We start from the raw sequence: 19148 nt of genomic DNA, 5'->3' as shown, positions 1-19148 counted from the left end.
CATTATTATTGCATAAGTAAGGCTAGGACATCTAAGCTCTAAAAAAATCACACAATTTATGATTTTTCCTATCCTTACCCATAACATAAACTCAAATAATCAGATAAAACAATGCATTCTCATTGAACAAAATCGAAACTAGAATATCATAAATTAATTTTTAGAATTTCAATTACAAGGAGCAGATATGAAGTTACCAGTTTTAACAAATCTATTAAAAAAAAAATATATATATACTTGAAAATAAATTTCTATGACTCTTAAAATTATTCTCAGAGGAAAAAAATNTGTAAAAATTTGGGAGGGGTCATTTTTTGACCGAGCGCTACACTTTTCCTCTGTTATACAGGCCTATAACAGCCGGAAAAGTAAAAACTATCGAATAAATATTTATATATTACTTAGAGAAGTCTTTTAGCTTTGGAATAAAAAGTTTCTACGCTCTATCTTTATTACAACTCTATTTATTGAATATTTTATTCTGATGTCACGTGATGACATCAGAATTTCCGGGTCTCTTTCGGTAACAAGTCTGCCCCTAGTCGGAGTCGGAGTCGGAGTCGGAGTCGGATGGTAAAAAACAGTCGGAGTCGGAGTCGGAGTCGGATGGTAAAAAACAATCGGAGTCGGAGTCGGAGTCGGATGGTAAAAAACAGTCGGAGTCGGAGTCGGAGTCGGTAGATTTTTACACGACTCCACAGCCCTGATAGAAACACATACATCACACTACAGAAGGCCACTATATTGAATACATATCATATCGTTGGGAAATTCCTGAATACAGACACACTAACACACTTATTTAATTTTTGTTTTGGTTGCTATGCCTTGACTCTCTGGTCAGGCATAGTACACAGCAACCGATGTCAAAGGATGAACTTTTATATCAATTCCGAAATTCAACGTTTCTTCATTACAGTAACTATTATAATAAAATAGAAGAAAGTCTTTAAATTCAGCATTTTATCCGCTTGAAATAAATATAATTTATATAACAGATATTAAATCTATTTATTCCTGTTGAATAAATCAAACTGTATAAGTAATGTAATGAAAGTACAATTTTAGATCTTTAACAAGTTTATCTAAAACCTTAACTTATCACTATTCATTTTGATTTCGATATATCCTTAGTTTACACCACTTTTAGAACACTGCTGAAAAGCAAGGGGTGGCAGAGGGTGTTGGAAGACAAGGGGGATAAAAACTTATCATTTTTAAACAAATTTCCATGTAGGCTTATATAAGAAATTCATGCACTAAAAGAAGATGATAAGTTTAGTTTGGTTTGTTACGGTAACGCGACACGTGGGCGGTCTGCCGAGGGGCGATGCCCCCGGGAGGACTTTTTATGGAAAGCTGGCCCATTTAGGTATTAAAAACGTGAAGAAAACCCGGAAAACCCACATGGCCAGGCGCTAACCCACAGCGTTTAGTGGCTTTATCCATTCGGGCGCGGTAAGTTTGGGAAACACTAGTTTAGACTATTTATGGGAATAGTTTTTGTACTACATATCAGTTCATTCCCAAATTAGTCCATCAAGTAATAAAAATGTAAAAAGTTCTAGCATGTTTTATTTCAAAATGGCATTAAAAATATTATTGTGTTCAATAATTTTAATTTAGTCAACTTTTAAAATCATATGGTTTCCTATCTTGCGCTTTAGTAGAATCTAATTTTCAAACAAGAGATCATCCACGAATTTTCCAAATTCTGTACTGGATGAAACGAATTTATTAATTTTTTTAAAAATAAGCTCTAAATTTAATTCGAGGATTAGTAAATGCGCTACTGATGCGAGGATTATTAGCAGATGCTTGCGAATTAAATGCATTGGGGCAAACAGAACTAGTAATTGTTCTGATGTTAATTATAATCGATGTTAAATAAATTTTAATAATAATGCTTCTTAATTTTTTACAATAAAATCTGTCCATTTTCTATATTAGAAAAAAAACCTGTTCGAAACAGAAACCTTCCAAACCGGAAAAAAAAAATGTTCGATAACGTGCGGTTCCTGCTTACACAGGTTTTACTTTATTTAGAAAAAAGCAGTGAAAGTTTTAAACTGTAAAAAAAAAGGAAAAATTACACTTCTAATTCTGTTATTTTTACATCATAAAAACTTGCTTTTTATTTATTTTATTATTTTGTGAAAATTTTATATTATCAAAATAAATGACACAAAATAGGCACAACTCTAAAAATTAGAAAATTTAACATTCCACAGAACTTACTATTATGCCGTGAAAAATTGAATATAATCGTGAAATTTTATACGCGATTTCGCATTATCATCATGATAAATACATTTAAATGAACGTAAGTGATATTTTTATTGTTCATAAAAAGCATATAACCTTATCTGTGCATTAGTAAGTTATATATGATTATTAGGAAGATGAATTCGAGTACAGCAATCAATTTTTAAACTTAATGCGGTATAAACTGTATTTTTGCGCTTCGTTAGGAGTATTTAGCAGGGGTTTACGCAGCACTTTTTTGGAATTTTGCACCAGTTTGCACTTTTTGATTATGTTTTTTTTTGCTCACAAGCAGCAGTACCTTTCTGCGCAGGAAAAGAAAAAAATCACACGCAAATCAGAAAGATTAGTTGGATGTGTACGGTAGAACAATGAGAACTGTGCACATCGAGTTTTATGGAAGCATAATTTTGTAAAATACAGAAATCCAAAGCGACAAGTGGTAAATTGAGAGATATTGCTAAAGAATATTCAAAGGATTAGATAGCTACAGGTGGAACAACTCTGAGACGTGAGATTTGTGACGTCATACTTGGCGCTGACGAAAACATCAGAACACACAGATCGAGACACATTAAAAGTGGTAAACACGTAAAAAACAAGGAACTGAAAAAGGGGGACCTACTTCCAAACAAACATTCATTAATTGAATCATTTTAATCAAACAGACAACTCAATCAGTTTTATATCGATATTCCTGCTATGTTTATTCAACCTGATGTACCACTCTTCAAGCTGCAAAAAGTTACTTAAGTATATCGAGAGAGTTGTTCCTGATAAAAGTACTATTCAGAAGATCTATATCAATCCACTGTATAACTCAACAATCACAAAAATAAAAAAAAACTTATAGGTGACTTTATTTTGTGCTAGGAAAAAAAAAGATGAACTAAACAAGTTTGTTCTTAACATTCTAGTTGCACGACTCAGTAGAAAAAAAAACTCAGGCCACTGTTATTTAAAACTCACTATCTTGAGAAAACTAACTCGACAGCAATCAGACATCAATAGTATTATAGTATTTAGCGTATGACAAACTATTGTTTAGGACAAGGTATGACTTGTAACAGACGAGGCAAATTCCATGCTTTTTGGATTTTTCACAGTCAGTCTTGTATCAAAATTTGAAACAAATCATCTGTACAGCTCATAAAATTAACAAAATTTTTACTTCATAAATGAATGTGTAGCAAATTTCAAAATTCAGTGAAGTGTCCTGTATGGGTAAAGACGTACGAAGAATTGACTAACCTACCATTGCCTTAACATCAGTAGTGAAACATCGAGGATCATGGATTGCTGTTGCAGCTTTCCACTATGAAAACTGATCAAATTTAAAATTTCCTGAATGCTTTAAGTGAAGATTTTAAGCCATTTCAAACGTAAAAAAATTACTAGAAAACAGTGCCCTCCAGAATAAACTGTTCTCAGTCAATACCCAAGTTCGTGGTAGAAGGATTTGATCAACTGGAAGAGCAATGGGACATTCTCAATGAAGGCCCCATTGCATTTTAAGGTTGAGCCCATTGCATGAAGGCCAATGAAGGCCAATGAAGGCCCCATTGCAACTTGAGAGAATTTGAAAAAGAGAAGCTGATAGCAAGCTTGATCACAAAATCTTGTGAAGTGAACCTGTGAAAGTGAATCCCATACAGATTACTTCACTAAATTTGTTATTCTCATAATCAGTAGATGTAAAGAGATATTTTTCATTTTATAAGCATCTTTTGAGCGAGAAACATGAATTTTACCACGCAACCAATTAAGAAATGCAAAATCATTCAACATAACAAGTTTCTAATGTGGGCTTGGTGACGTGTTAAAAACAATGGATGAAAAAGAAATGTTATTTTAATGTTTAATTCAATTCCTACTTTAGTTTAAATAATGCATAAATTTCCATATGTGGGGTAATTAAATAAACATGCACCTTTTCTAATACCTTTTTGCATCCAAAATTCCTCTCCGTAATTATTATATAATAATTAAAGAGAGGAATGTTTCGACTTAATGAAATGTTATTTTGATTAAGTTAGCATCCACGATAACTTTTCACATAAAAAATCTGAATATTTATAATCATCAATTTTCCAACGAACTCTATTTAATTATTTTAAATTAATCAGATAATTGGAAATGGCTGCTGCATTTAAAACAATTAATATCATCGTACTACAGTAAAACCTATTCAGAACGGAACTTGAATAAAACGGAAACCTGCCTAAATGGAAAAAATTCTTCGAAATTGAGTGACTTTCAACATTAAAAAGAACCTGTTCAAAATGGAAAAAAATATTTGGTACAGTGCCATTCCGATTTACATAGGTTTTTCTGTATTTATCATAGAAAGAGGGGGAAAGTTTTTACATTAGTGAAAAAGGCTCGGCTTCCTCACTTACAAAAGTAGTCCTATTTACTAGTTCGGGATCCTATTATCGTACATTACACGGTGGTAATACCACTCGTGTGGTCGTTAGTGAAGCAGAAAAGTATATTGACAGGATCTTAAATACACTACTTTAAAAATTCTTTTTAAAAGATACATTATCAGATGTTACGTCCTATTAATGCTTTAGTTAGCGTTACATATATTAATGTCTTAATTAACAATATTACATTATTTAGACTTACAATATCTAAATTATTACAGAAGAATAAGAAGCATTTCTATAATTATATAAGGTAAAATCTTTACAAACAAATAGATAGATGTAGGAATATTTAAATAGAATATAATTATTATTGATAGCACAAAAAAAATGAAAAATCAGTACCTTATGTTAAAAAAAATATTAAAAAATGTATTACTCAGAAGTAATTAGGATATTTAATTAATTTCCTAATTACTTCTGAGTAATACATTTTTTTATTAAAATAAAATCATGTCGCTAATATAGGACTATACTTAATCGAAAATTGGACGCCGCTTATTGTGATCATTTTTGGGATGCATGATAATATTAACCAATGAAATGAAATTCGGCAATTACAATAACTTTTATCTTTACAGAATTAAATAAAACTTATGTATAAACTTTATGATCGATCATAGCAAATTTAATTGAAAACATTTAAAAAGAACGTTGTTTATTACTTTTTCGAAACAATTCAATTTAAACATAAAATTTACGTAGTACTTTTATCTCATCATATAGCCTATATATAATCGAGACGGGTTGATAATAATAATAATAATAAGCGCAGAGCCCAAACGGTTAGGAGTTGAAAGTTGAAATTTGGTAAGTCACGAGAACGCACACTAAGAGGAATTTTTCGAAATTCCCCCCGCGGGGGAGAGAGACAGGATTAAGTCTTCAACAATGGACGTGTTAAGTAACAATGGTAGTGTTAACAATGAAAGTGTCAATAATGGAAGTGTTAAGAGAAAGCAACGTGCAAGATTTACAGGCTCAGATGCGGTTTTTTGCGTTTTTGCGAGATATCGAACTAATTAGAGAATTTTTAGACCCATCTAAAAATTCTCTAATTAGCCAATCTTACCCGTTTTCACAGAATGCAAGAATTAGGTCCATCTGTTTCCAAACTAATTAGAGAGAATTTTTAGACCCATCTAAAAATTCTCTAATTAGTTTGTAAACAGGTGGACCTAATTCTTGCATTCTGTGAAAACGGGTAAGATTGGCTATAATGTAATCATCTTAATCTTCGCTATCGTTACTTTTTGTCCGAGCAATGCCGGGCTTATCTGCTAGTTTATATTATACTCGTATATCCGTTTCAAAAATTATAAAACCTTTCATTATTTTTTTTTTGATTTTTCACTTTATATATCAGAATTTTCAGCTTCTTAATTATCCGATTCCGAATAAGTCTGATAAACGCCTGACATGCATGAAAAATCACATAATATATGATTATCAACGGTTTATTATCTGTGTAATGATATTCCCGACATTTTCTCTTCCTTATATTTGAAAGTGTCAAATGTCAAACTTGATAAATCAAGCGAGTGATAAAGTGATAACAAAGATCAAATTTCTAATTATTAGAGATCTAATAATTTCGATAGCATTATAAGAATGGTGACGATATCTGTGAACATAATTAAGCATTATTCATTATATTTCATAAGATGTCCAGCTTGCATTTTAATTTTGTACAAGATAATACATGCTGTACTTTTTACAGGATAATTATTGAACTTTGCAGCATTATATTTATTTGGAAAAGCGAAAAAATAAAGAATTATTTTAATATATTTAAAAAAAATGCTTTTATTACTCATGTTGTTCATGATTAGTGTTGGGGATGACGGAGTGACCCCAAGTCCCCCATATACATCACTAGTGCATTTACATACACATACATCATTACACACACACACATCATTATTATTCTATATTTGGTTATATTTATCGGGTATCGGGGTGAGGAGAGTGATGGAGTGAGGCCACCCCCTAAAATGGGACTTAGGCATGACCTCAAAGTTTCAGCCTTCTATCTTAATTAGAAATGGACGAATTTGAGTTGCAAGATTTGGGAACGATACAAAGCAAGTTAAATAAAAGCGTTAAAAAAATAATTAGAATCGACGAGGTATACTTAAGTTCCACGAAAAATTGAATCAGATATCCACTTTAAATTTTCTGTTATTTTATTCGTCATTCTCTTTTTAACAATTGATAAAATAAGTTGTTAATAGCCAAATATAGACAGTTAAATTAACAGACAGCTCATATCAGCATGCGAATAAGAACCGGTTCCATCTACAGATAATGTCTCCAGTAACCGACACGAAGTAAGATTATTTATTTATTTTTTATGAAACTAGGTAATCTTGCAGATTAACATTCATCGATAAATATTTTGCGTTAATTAAATTCGAAATTTTCTGTTGTTTTTTACGTGTTTAAAAATTTCAATATGTTTTAAACCGATTAGAATAGGAATTATTAATATAATAGGATTGTTTTAATTATATAAATGATGTGTAACATTCGTTTTCTTTAAAATTTTCTATGCTGACAACGTTGTTGCTGGACTTTTTCGGCATTCTTTATTTGTTTTCATCCCTAATCATTGCTACCATTACCTTTAAGTCTTCAGATTGGTTCGGGAGATATTAAGCGAATGGGGCTATATCTCCCGATTTTCCTGAAAATTTCTAGAATCGTTTCTTTCTAATACACAAACCTCCCTGCATAGTTTCAGAACTTTTCGACAAAAAGCCCAGGAGTTATTAGGCTTCAAAATGGGCGAAAAAAGTCGTGCCCCCCACACACACATTAACGTCCATACATACAGGGGGAAAAAACTCAAATTTTTTTGCACTTCTCGACGTTTCAAGGTTCCCCGAGTCCAAAAATATAAAAAATATTGTGGGGTCATTGTTAACCAATCTCCTTATTTCCTTCTGTTATATAACTTGCGGAAAAGTAAAAAATAAAAATGATTTCTGATTAAACTTAATTCATATACTCCTAATACAGATAATAATTATTAATTTTATTTAATATACCAAGATTTCTAATATATAATTTTTTTTAAAAAAAGAACTACCAAAAGTGACTTCTCGAACGCTTTTTAAAAGTTAAAGAAGAGGAAAAATTACGTTTAAAGTAAAATTATTTTTAAAAATAATTTATTTTATTATAATATAATTCATAAATAATTTAGTTAACAAAAAAATAAATAAATAAGTATGAATTTTCCAAATACTTTTCACATTTTCTCACAAGTTTTGTTAACTTATTACAAGTTATAAAAAAAAAAAAAACTGAAAAATGCAAAGAGCATTTAAACCATTTAGATTTATCAGTTTTACTATTTGCTTAGTAATTAAAATAATATAAGTATCTATTTTATTTTGTACAAGATAACTCACAATAAATTCCATTAGAGTTTTAACGACGGCTATAAAACATATTTCGACTCATTTTCTGATAAATTTGTAAAATGGAGAGTTAATGAGACCGGAATAATTTTTATGAAGTTATAATCGCGCTTGTTTTTATCTTGCTTTTGGCATCTTATGCAAGTTGCAATTTGTTTAGGGTAATAAAAAAGCCGTAGGGTCAAGTGCTGCAAAAATGGTACGATGGAAGAACGACCTCGAGGGAAAAAAAGAAAAGCGAGGAAGTAATCCGTTCTTGCACACAACACGGGTTTATGACACCAGAGGGCGTCTCTTATGACTGTTCTTTCCTATAGAATGACATTAAGACCTTCTTCGTTTACAACGAAAGGGAAAACGATGTGCGCTTGGTAGCAACCTGAAAAACTTTATGATGGTAAAACCATTCTATTAAGTAGCAGGTATCAGATACAGAGCTGTTAAACCCATCAGGGCAATGTCCTCTCTTGTGATCTTCTTTTCATTGGCTATGTGTTTTATTACCTTCGGAATTACTATCCTCAATACTTTATTTACTGAATATATTTCGTAATTCTAAGATTAAAATTATAGATTTCTAGTTGGTATAATAATTGCTAAGCTAATAATGGATAAATTTACGAATGATCACAATGAAGATTGCTTGTTGACTAGTAAAAAAACGATTTGTAATTAGTATTGTACTGTACTGTACGTGACAATTGAATTTTATAAATTTTTAGAGTGTTGAAATTTGGAGTGTTTTATAATGAAATTAACGTCACGAGATCTCTTTTTATTACACGTGAGCGGACAGATTTACGTCTAATCTACCGGAATTAGTCAGACATTTATTAAATTTGTTTTTACACTTAATAAAGGAAAATTTTCACCTGCTTCCAGTAATTCACGAACGGGTGTGGTTTAGTTTGGGCCTACATTATTATCTAATTCGTGACACATCTGTTGTGATGCTATAAGCACAGATTTTTGAGATGTTGTCAGTCAAGTATGAAGTTACACCCTTTTGATACCAAATATAATCAACAGGTGTAACCAAAATAAAGTTTTTTTCCCAAGATAAGCCGAAGATAAGTAAAAAAAAAAATATTATATGCAGAAATTTATTGCAGAATAATTTCCTCGTAGAAAATTCTACATAGATTAAAGTGTTGTTTCAATGTATTAAATTCGTACAATTTTTATTGCTTAGAATATACAAAAGTTGCTGCTGCGTATCATTTTACACCATAATTTTAGCTCTTATAACTCAGCTTGTAGGAAAAAACCGAATGAATTCAGATTGTCTCGGTAAACTTTTTCAATTTATAAAAAAAAAAGCAATTAAAGTTTTCAAACATTTGCAATTCGTATTATATACAAATGAAGTTAAATAAAGCTAACAGATAAATTTTAAATAAAGTTGTTTATCCAAGTTTGTTTAAGTAACAATGAAAGAACTCACCACAAACTCTCCTTTGATTAAAGAACCAGCCTGTCCTACATAAACAGTCGAAGCCGTGTCAAACAGGAGATCTTTAGGGATTCGGTTTACCACAGTAGAGCTGTATTCTTCACAGTTGTAGTACAAAGTAACATTATTTCCTTCGATTCTTAAAGCTAAACTGTTAACAAACGACTATTAAAAGACTCTCTGATTCACCTAATTAAAATAAAGTTAGAAAAGCTTACCGTGTCCAAGTATCGATGCTTTTGGGTATTAAAAAGCTGACTAGAATTTGAGAAGACAGGTGCATAGCTACGTCCGTATAATACAATGTAATATTCTGAAATTTGCCAATCGTCGATACTTTTAAACCTAACTGAATTACAGTCTCCGAAGGATTTACAACTAAAAAATAAATAAATAAATCTTTGTAATATATTGAAAATAATAATAATAAAAAAGCTAAACATAGTATAAAAATTTTTTCTTGTTTAAAAATTTAATGTTTACTTATGAAACAATGTCTTAAAAAATAAGAAGTGAAAGGTTTAATGCTGTTTTCTAAATAAAACGAGTTTAAATTTAAAAAAAATACTTATAAGAAAAAATGCTTTTAATGCTATTATCATAATGCGTGTATTAATCTTTTAATCTAAAAATATGAAATTTTTTATTCTTAAAACATTAATTTTATAGTACTGTATATAAAAAGTTTTAAAGCCTATAAAATAACACCTCTTAAGATTTTAAGAAATGTAATCTCAATCACAACTGTAAACAAGAGATCTAAATATAGATTTATCCGCAAACCATTCGCTTAAAAACTACCCTATTGATGATTTTTTTTCCTTTTGCTTTTTATTAAACTATTAATTTCTAATATAGTTTTAAATGTATAGATTAGCTGATTTAATAATCCTGAACACTTAAAACATTTTTTATTATTCACGTTTATTTTTCGCATTGTTCGAATTTCTTCAGAAATATATTTATGTAACCATAAAGAATTTAAGTGCACATTTGTCTGAGTAGTAATACTTATTATAATATTTAACAAAAAAAGTAAATCTCTCGTAGTACAGGTTTTATTAAAGATGAAACTGGTTAAACTCGCTCGAACACACATTTAAGACATTTCAGCTTTTTATACTCTCCCCGACTCCATTAAAATATTCATTTCGTTAGATTTATTTCGCTCACGAACATGACTGTTAAAGTAATCATTGCATGGTTCCACTCTGAAAATCTCCAACGACTGTAGATAACTTTAACGATTTCTTTGTCTGAATGAAGGTTTCAGATCGCCTGATATTTGTCTGGTGTCTAAAATAAACAATTGGTAGAGAATCAGCCAATCAGACCTAGTCTATTCACGCGTGCACGCAATCAGTTTGACGTTAGGGGTCCAATAGAGAGATTTAAAGAAAACGTCCTGAAAGCATCGACTATCGACTAGAATTTTAACTCGGGCTTTTTCTGGAAATTTGTCGTATGTGACATTCGGAATACCAATGCGATGTTATGGCTAGTCGAATGAATTTAAGTTTAAAGTCGCACGAATCTACCTTAAATTAATGAATAATTATAAACAAAATAAAATCTTACCTGTAAACATAAATCCCTCGTTTCCTTCCTCTATTTTATAAGTTGCCAGGATAGCGAAATTTCTAAATAATGTCGCAGGAAATAATAATCTGTATGGGGTTTTTATATCGGAACCACCTTTCAGTTGAAACGCCGGAAACCCATCTTTCCCTGTTACAAAATCGACCGAAGAGGAAGTGAAAGGTATGATAATTGCCATCAGAAGATCGACTTCTGAATTATCTGGTCTTCCTATAAATAAAAACGAAAGCTCCGTTAATAATTTCTATCGTATTATTTCGGTTTTAAAGTATAAATCCTGCATTTTTTATTCTTCTACATTTAGAGGTCTTTCATTTATTCGTCAACAAAATCAGACATTTATTGTGAATATTTAAGTTTAAATTTATTTGTTAAAACAAAAACAAGACATGGAGAAATTCAATTATGTAATTACGAGTAATTGTCTCATTTCAAATAGATTTTTAAATAAGATTTAGATAGAAATTGTGTGGATTCTTGATAAAAATCATGGTATAAAAATATTAATGAAGTAATTGTTACGGACTAAATTCTTGAATCGTAAATTATCCAAGGAAATGGATGATAAAAATATTTGTCATCAACTACCCACTTTCATAAACGAGGAGATAATCGGTTTACCAACAACAAATAAACCGATTATCTTATAAGTGGGTCGTGTTTAAAATTAATTAGTGGTGTCCTTAATTCCTTATCAGATTTAGATTACTTATACTAAAAACAAATGAGTAATTGGTTAATATTTCTTTAAATTAGCTTATTCTGTGAGAAAAATTCTTGAGAGAGGAATAAATCCCATCTAGAAGTATTATTAGACACTAAAAATAAAAAATAAAAATATTAGCTTGATTAAATTAAAATATTCCAAAATATTCAATTATTTCTTATTACTACATCTTTTTTTTAATTGATAATACAAAATTCCCAAAATGGGCGCTAACCCCTTGGTGGTGGTAGAAGACTCAAGGGGCACTGGAAGAGAAGGGGTAGGGGTGTTGAAAGATATGGGAGATTTTTGTCTCCCATATTAAACAAAAAAATATAAATGTGTACTAAAAGGGGTGGTAGTCCGAAAAGTTTGTTGTAAGAATCAATAAGTTCATCGTATCATTCATAAAAACATTTTAAAAATACACTTATATGCACTGTGGGCAATTAAGTAAAACCTGTGTAAACCGGAATCGCACGGTGCTGAATATTTTTTCCGGTTTGAAGGGTTTCCGTTTCGAACAGGTTTTGTTTCTAAAGGCTGCTATACACCATTGGTTAATCCTTTGAGACTGCCTGTCCTCGAGGAACTTCCGAATTTCCTATCGCCCAAAAACGAAGAAAACCTCTCAGCAGAGGGTGGGGCAGCTTGCCCCGGGCGCCACTGGCAGAGGGGAGCCTAATGGTTTCCAAGAATAACAAAATTTGTTTCTGGAGGGGGAGGGGCGCCAATATAGTGTCGCGGCCCGGGTGCAGTTACGTTCGCTACGTCATTGTGTTTATTATTACGCCACTGATGTTTATTGGCAACAAATTCTATTAAAACTCGCGGGAAAAAGTATGCATAGAAGTCTATGGTGTAAATAGNATTAATTATACTATTGGGATTTTTACAAGTAGATTATAGAATACAATATTGAATCAATACAAAAAGACAGACAAATCATCCCATGATCGAAGGTTTAAGGTTACATATCTCGATCACTTTTACGAATATAATTTGTGAAAGTTTTTACTCAACTTCAGGGGGCAAATACCTCGTTTTCTCCCTTTGCGGATGGCTCATGATCTATATTGTATCTTAAAAGTTGAATCTCATTCATAGTAAATGTAATATTTATCAAGATACTTATACCTTTTTGTTTTCATTGACATTAACGTAGGTTATATAATACGCATACTTAATAAATTCCTGTAAATTGATATGGCGACAAAATTAATTTCGAGATTATATAACAAAAGATGTTGGAGAATAAAAAGTACTTGGACTAATATACAAATTTAATATTATGCTTTCGAAAGTGTCATGGAATATTTTTAAAAAATGACTAAAAAGCATCTCATATTGCACCGTTTATTTTGTTAGCACGGATAAAGCGCTAAAAACTAAAACGATTGAGAAGATACCAAGAAAGAATGGCGATAATCTTATCCCCCCATAAAGAATTTCTACTATAAATTCAACAGAATAGCTGAAGTGGGTTAAACTTATCTTACATCAAATGACCCCGGATCTTTTCAAAATGAAAATTATTGGATAGTTTTTGAATTTTGCTATTTATTTGTAGCTTCTGTTCCAATAATCACATGATTAAATTACTAGAAATTAGTTCTTTAATACGAAGAAAAATAGAGAAATTGATTGTTATTTCATCAAATAATTTATTATAATTATTTTAATGATCTAGTTAAGTCTCACAAGATATTTGTACTATTTATAAAATGACTCAAAATCAGGCATGCATGGTTACTCCTTTGAGGATTAACCAATGGTGTATAGCAGCCTTAACATAGAAAATCGCTCCGTTCCGAAGAATTTTTCCCATTTAGGCAGGTTTCCGTTTTAGACAGGTTTTACTGTATATACTTAAATGGCTTATTATACCCCTGAAACCTTGAGAAAAAACACTAAACTCACGCTTAGATGTCTGGTTGGAAAGCACACCACGTCCCCAAATTTTGACAAATCAATCTTGATGTAATCCAACCGAAGAGGATAGCATTGGTGAGAAAAAAAACGGATCTACTCTAATTACTTATTAAATGGCTGGACAATAATAATCTTCAGATTATTCACAGGCTCTTACTTTCATATTCCCGGATACTTAATTTGCATACTAAATATTACTGTTTTATTTCCCTGGTATAATTATTGTTATTTCATATTAGTCCATAAGAAATTTTAATTGCACATAAGCATTTAATTTAAATCGATCACTTATGTTATGAATTAAATAATTTGTTTCATGACTTTAAAATGAATTATTAACAGCTAAAACGATTATCAATTAATAAATGTTGACGCGCAGGAAATTTGTATAAAATGCCGCGGGTATTTTTATTCAGATTTCCTGCAAGACCGTATCCCTTAACGGACAAGATAGAGGTCAAAGGTTAGATTCGATATGAATTCTGATTACAGAATCATGATCTCTAATTTTATGGAAAAAAAACAGAATAAAATTTAACCTATAAATTAAAAAAAGGAAGATGTGATTCACCTAACAGAAATTATGCAAAAATATCTAATTTTAATTAATCAATTATTTTTTTATGCCGCATAATGTATAGACTACACATGAGTGTCCGCGGAGGGAGGCAAAAGGGGCACTTACCCTCCGAGATAGGGTGAAAAATTCCACAAATTAAAATCGTAAAAGTGATGGAGATACGTAACCTTATACCTCGACATTGAGATGCTTTGTCTGTCTTTCTGTATTAATTTAATGATGCATACTGTAATCTACTCGTAAAAAAATCCTCAAAAATTAAGTAATTAAATAAAAATTTACTGATATAATTTACTCTACAAGCTTTTCCCCCCTTGAACTTTTTTGCGGACGTCAATGAGCCTATACAATACAAATTAATATACGTTAATATAATACATTCATTATATTGTAAGTATAAATAGCACACAGCATAAATAAATACGATAAATGAATTATATTTTACAGTATAAATAGAGCGCAACAATACGGTTTATTAAAACTATACTGTAAAAACATCGTTATACAGTATACATATTAAGGAAATTCAATTCCAACTGGAGTAAAAGAGGGAATATGAAACGTGACATCATTTCCTTTTTTTATAATTATTTAAATTAAATTAAAAGAATTAAAATTGACAAAAAAAATTAATTTAAATAATGGTAAAAATTGTAGCAATTATGAGCATTGTAAAAGCGTATTATAATATTAAATCTATCTTCTTAAAAATTATTTTAAAATGGAATTTTTAAATTATCAACGCTATAAATATGATGGCATTTTCGCATAATTAGGAATTTTTCACTTTCATAAACTGTCAGTTTGACTGTCAATCTAAAAGAAAAAAAAAATTAAAAATTAACTTTTAATGTTTATCTTATTCAACAATACCTTTAAAAAAATATTCTTCAGTTTATTTTGTCTACGCTTAAGTTATTCTCTGCACGTTAAAAGTTAAATTTAAACGGGATTTATACAAGGAAGAAATGTCGTTTCTTTCTTGTATAAAACCATTTCTTTACTAAATTTTCCTCGAAAGTTTTAAGACAATAAAATTAAAATTTGAGATATGTTTATGAGAAAAGATTGTTTAACTTATTTTTAATTATACATCTATAGGCATCCACAGAAAATTTTCCAAGGAACTACGCTTGCAGACAAATAATTAAATATATAAATAAATATTTATTGATGTCATTTTTTGGGGGGATTTTTACAAGTAGATTATAGAATACAATATTGAATCAATACAAAAAGACAGACAAATCATCCCATGATCGAAGGTTTAAGGTTACATATCTCGATCACTTTTACGAATATAATTTGTGAAAGTTTTTACTCAACTTCAGGGGGCAAATACCTCGTTTTCTCCCTTTGCGGATGGCTCATGATCTATACTGTATCTTAAAAGTTGAATCTCATTCATAGTAAATGTAATATTTATCAAGATACTTATACCTTTTTGTTTTCATTGACATTAACGTAGGTTATATAATACGCATACTTAATAAATTCCTGTAAATTGATATGGCGACAAAATTAATTTCGAGATTATATAACAAAAGATGTTGGAGAATAAAAAGTACTTGGACTAATATACAAATTTAATATTATGCTTTCGAAAGTGTCATGGAATATTTTTAAAAAATGACTAAAAAGCATCTCATATTGCACCGTTTATTTTGTTAGCACGGATAAAGCGCTAAAAACTAAAACGATTGAGAAGATACCAAGAAAGAATGGCGATAATCTTATCCCCCCATAAAGAATTTCTACTATAAATTCAACAGAATAGCTGAAGTGGGTTAAACTTATCTTACATCAAATGACCCCGGATCTTTTCAAAATGAAAATTATTGGATAGTTTTTGAATTTTGCTATTTATTTGTAGCTTCTGTTCCAATAATCACATGATTAAATTACTAGAAATTAGTTCTTTAATACGAAGAAAAATAGAGAAATTGATTGTTATTTCATCAAATAATTTATTATAATTATTTTAATGATCTAGTTAAGTCTCACAAGATATTTGTACTATTTATAAATCGCAAGAAATATAAATATCACGGACATCCGCAAAAAATTTTTCCAGGGGGAAGCTTAAGACAAATAATTACATCAATAAAGTTTTATTTATTTATTTAAGTTTTGGGGTTTTTTCATAAGTAGAGTACGGTAAGACTTAAAAAATCGAATAATAAACCGAAGACAATTTGGATATCAATTTGTTTTATTGAAGATATAACGAATAACAAAGCAATAAGTTAAAGAAAAAAAATGCTAAATTTTTCGATACGAATTTAAAAAAAAAGAAATAATATAAAGTGCTAAACTTTTTGCAATATTTTTCAAAATAATACAAAAGCTAAGAGAAACTATTATGCTTTTATAATAGAAAAAGGCCTGTTAACGAAAGAAAAAACATTGCTTTGGCAGTCACAGTTCAGAGAATTTGCAAAAAGTAAATTTTACTTTTAAAATAATATAATTAAAAGTATAAAGAACACGACGAATTTACATTAAAAAATAATTTAATAGAGCTAATGACATTTTTCTAGTTATCGTGACACATCCAAAAAACTATATATGACCCACTATAAAATTAAATAATATATTTCAGTATCTTAAATTCCTTCCTCTATTACTTTGAATAATAATAATAATAATTGTTATAATTATTATTTTATTATATAATTTAATGGAATATTGCGATTTTAAACATGGTTGTATCCATATTAAATTAAAAAATATATACTTTAATTAACTAATTAATATTAATAGAACCAAAGGACAATTTATTCAAGGAAATAACAGGAGACATTTGTTTGTTTACTTTTTTAAAATTCACGGAATTATTACACGTTTCGAATTATGTAAAAGACGGTTTTTAAGAAGTGGTTGCAACCAGAACATCTGGCACATTGGTGATGTCGGAGAAAAAGTTTCAAATGATGCTTAACCGATTTATTCTAATGATAACAAATTATTCACTCAAAAATTTGGGGATGAATTAAATAATTAGGGGGTTTCAATTTAGTTCGAAAACTTTACGTTTTTAATATTTTAACTTCAATAATAATAATTTGTGATTTTCTGATAGCTACTGATAGTAAAATGTCGGTATAGGTTTTAATTTTGGCTTTGATTGGCCATTACGATTTATATTCATTTTCAAAATAACAATTTAAATTTATAAATTAACATTAACTTATTTTAAAAGATTTAAATTTCATATCACTTCCTTAATTCTTAAAATGAACTAGAGACGTTTTGATTCGTGCACAGTCACATTTTTTTCAGGAGCATTTTCGCGAATTATTTATTTTATTTATTTGAAGAAAGTAAATCATTAGGCTTTTCGTAGTAAGGGTCTGAATTTGCAGGCCTAGATGATAAAACAACTCGAAATTAAGAGAATTAAGAGGTTAGAAAAATCGATTATTTCATATTTTACTAGCAATAACATATCAAAACGATATAGCATAAAAAAAATATTCAATACAACGCCAATAATTATAACGAAGCTTTAGTAAATCATTTAATGCTGTTTAAATATAACAGTCTTTTAACTTTAGTTAATCAGCCAAATTAACTAAAATAAAACTGATTACTATTAATTATACTATTAATTAGTATATATTCATCCAAACAACTTAGCTAATTGAAAATGTACGAGAAACTTACACGTGGTTTAAATATATATAGCCTATACATACTGTATTTCTAAAACAACAGAAGAAAAAAAATCCTTCTTTTTATAACTTTTCGTTAAAAACCGATTAATTTAATATTTGAAAAAATCTATAATAAAATGATTTTTAAGCGATAAATTCTAAAGAATATAGAAATTTCCAAAGAACGAAGTGGTTTAAAACACTTATTGAAGAAATTGGATCATTTTTTATTTTCAACCGGTAGCAAAGACATTGGCAATGGTACGTGAAGTGAGAGAAGAATTATCACACTATTCACTATCAGTGAGATATTTAATCTAACCGTACCACCCAGCGGTAAATCATGACGTAAAAGGACATAGACCGAGTGTTCCGAGACTAGTTTGGAACCGCAGGCATGCCATTGACTATATTTCACACTTCGATGGAATTTTTGAAGTAATCATTCTGTCGAAATTAATGATGTCTTCAAACAGTTTCGACGCAATCGAAACTTTCATTTCGTGTGTTTGAGTTGTTTTATTCATTAAATTAATCAAATTTACAATATTCTAAAATAATATATTTTATTTTATATCATTTATATGAACGTATCGGAGTGGATTTATCGTTAATTTTATTATTAATAAACAAAACATATCGTTTACGGTATCTGGAACTCATCACAATCTAGCTTTTGTTTCTTTAACTGAAGAGTTTCTAAGAAGGAAAATTGTTCTGTGGTGTAGAAATTAATGCGATTTAAATCTTGAGAACATTTTGAAGATGTTATATAATGAATTTTAAACCGAGAAATTATTAAATAAAGTAATAGAATCAGTTTTGTCAGTTCTTGATATCATAATTAATATTAATTAATATAAACGTATGACTTACATATATATAAAGAAACATACATTTTAACATAATATAATAGAATTATATTATAATATATATAGAATATAACTATTGTATCTTAGGGTTTTAATATAATTCATTTTTTTAGTGCAATTGTTTTAAAATTATTCCTTTGTTACAATGTATTTCCCTATTCAAATAAGTAAGAGTAAATTGTTTTTAGATTTTCAATTATTATTAATTATATTTTTAAAATAAATAGAATA

General features: G+C 29.5%; 1 protein-coding gene across 1 annotated transcript in view; it reads right to left on the bottom strand.

Annotated features, from left to right (window-relative positions):
* Window positions 1–19148, bottom strand: part of LOC111642417 (collagen alpha-1(XV) chain-like) — a gene marked incomplete at its 3' end in the record, with an annotated part of 84501 nt that overhangs the window by 13237 nt on the left and 52116 nt on the right. Inside the window, exons 3-5 of the mRNA XM_023388766.1 lie at window positions 11151–11381; window positions 9791–9950; window positions 9564–9723 (exon numbers count right to left, since the gene is read on the bottom strand). Coding sequence (XP_023244534.1) covers window positions 9564–9723; window positions 9791–9950; window positions 11151–11381 — 551 coding nt within the window. The remainder of the gene's footprint in view (window positions 1–9563; window positions 9724–9790; window positions 9951–11150; window positions 11382–19148) is intronic.

This window comes from Centruroides sculpturatus, unplaced genomic scaffold, assembly GCF_000671375.1.
Source record: "Centruroides sculpturatus isolate CEXI.00-Female unplaced genomic scaffold, Cexi_2.0 scaffold1367, whole genome shotgun sequence".
Classification (NCBI taxonomy): domain Eukaryota; kingdom Metazoa; phylum Arthropoda; class Arachnida; order Scorpiones; family Buthidae; genus Centruroides; species Centruroides sculpturatus.
The sequence above is the reverse complement of the archived record's forward strand: the minus strand, read 5'-3'. Positions and strand labels throughout refer to the sequence as shown.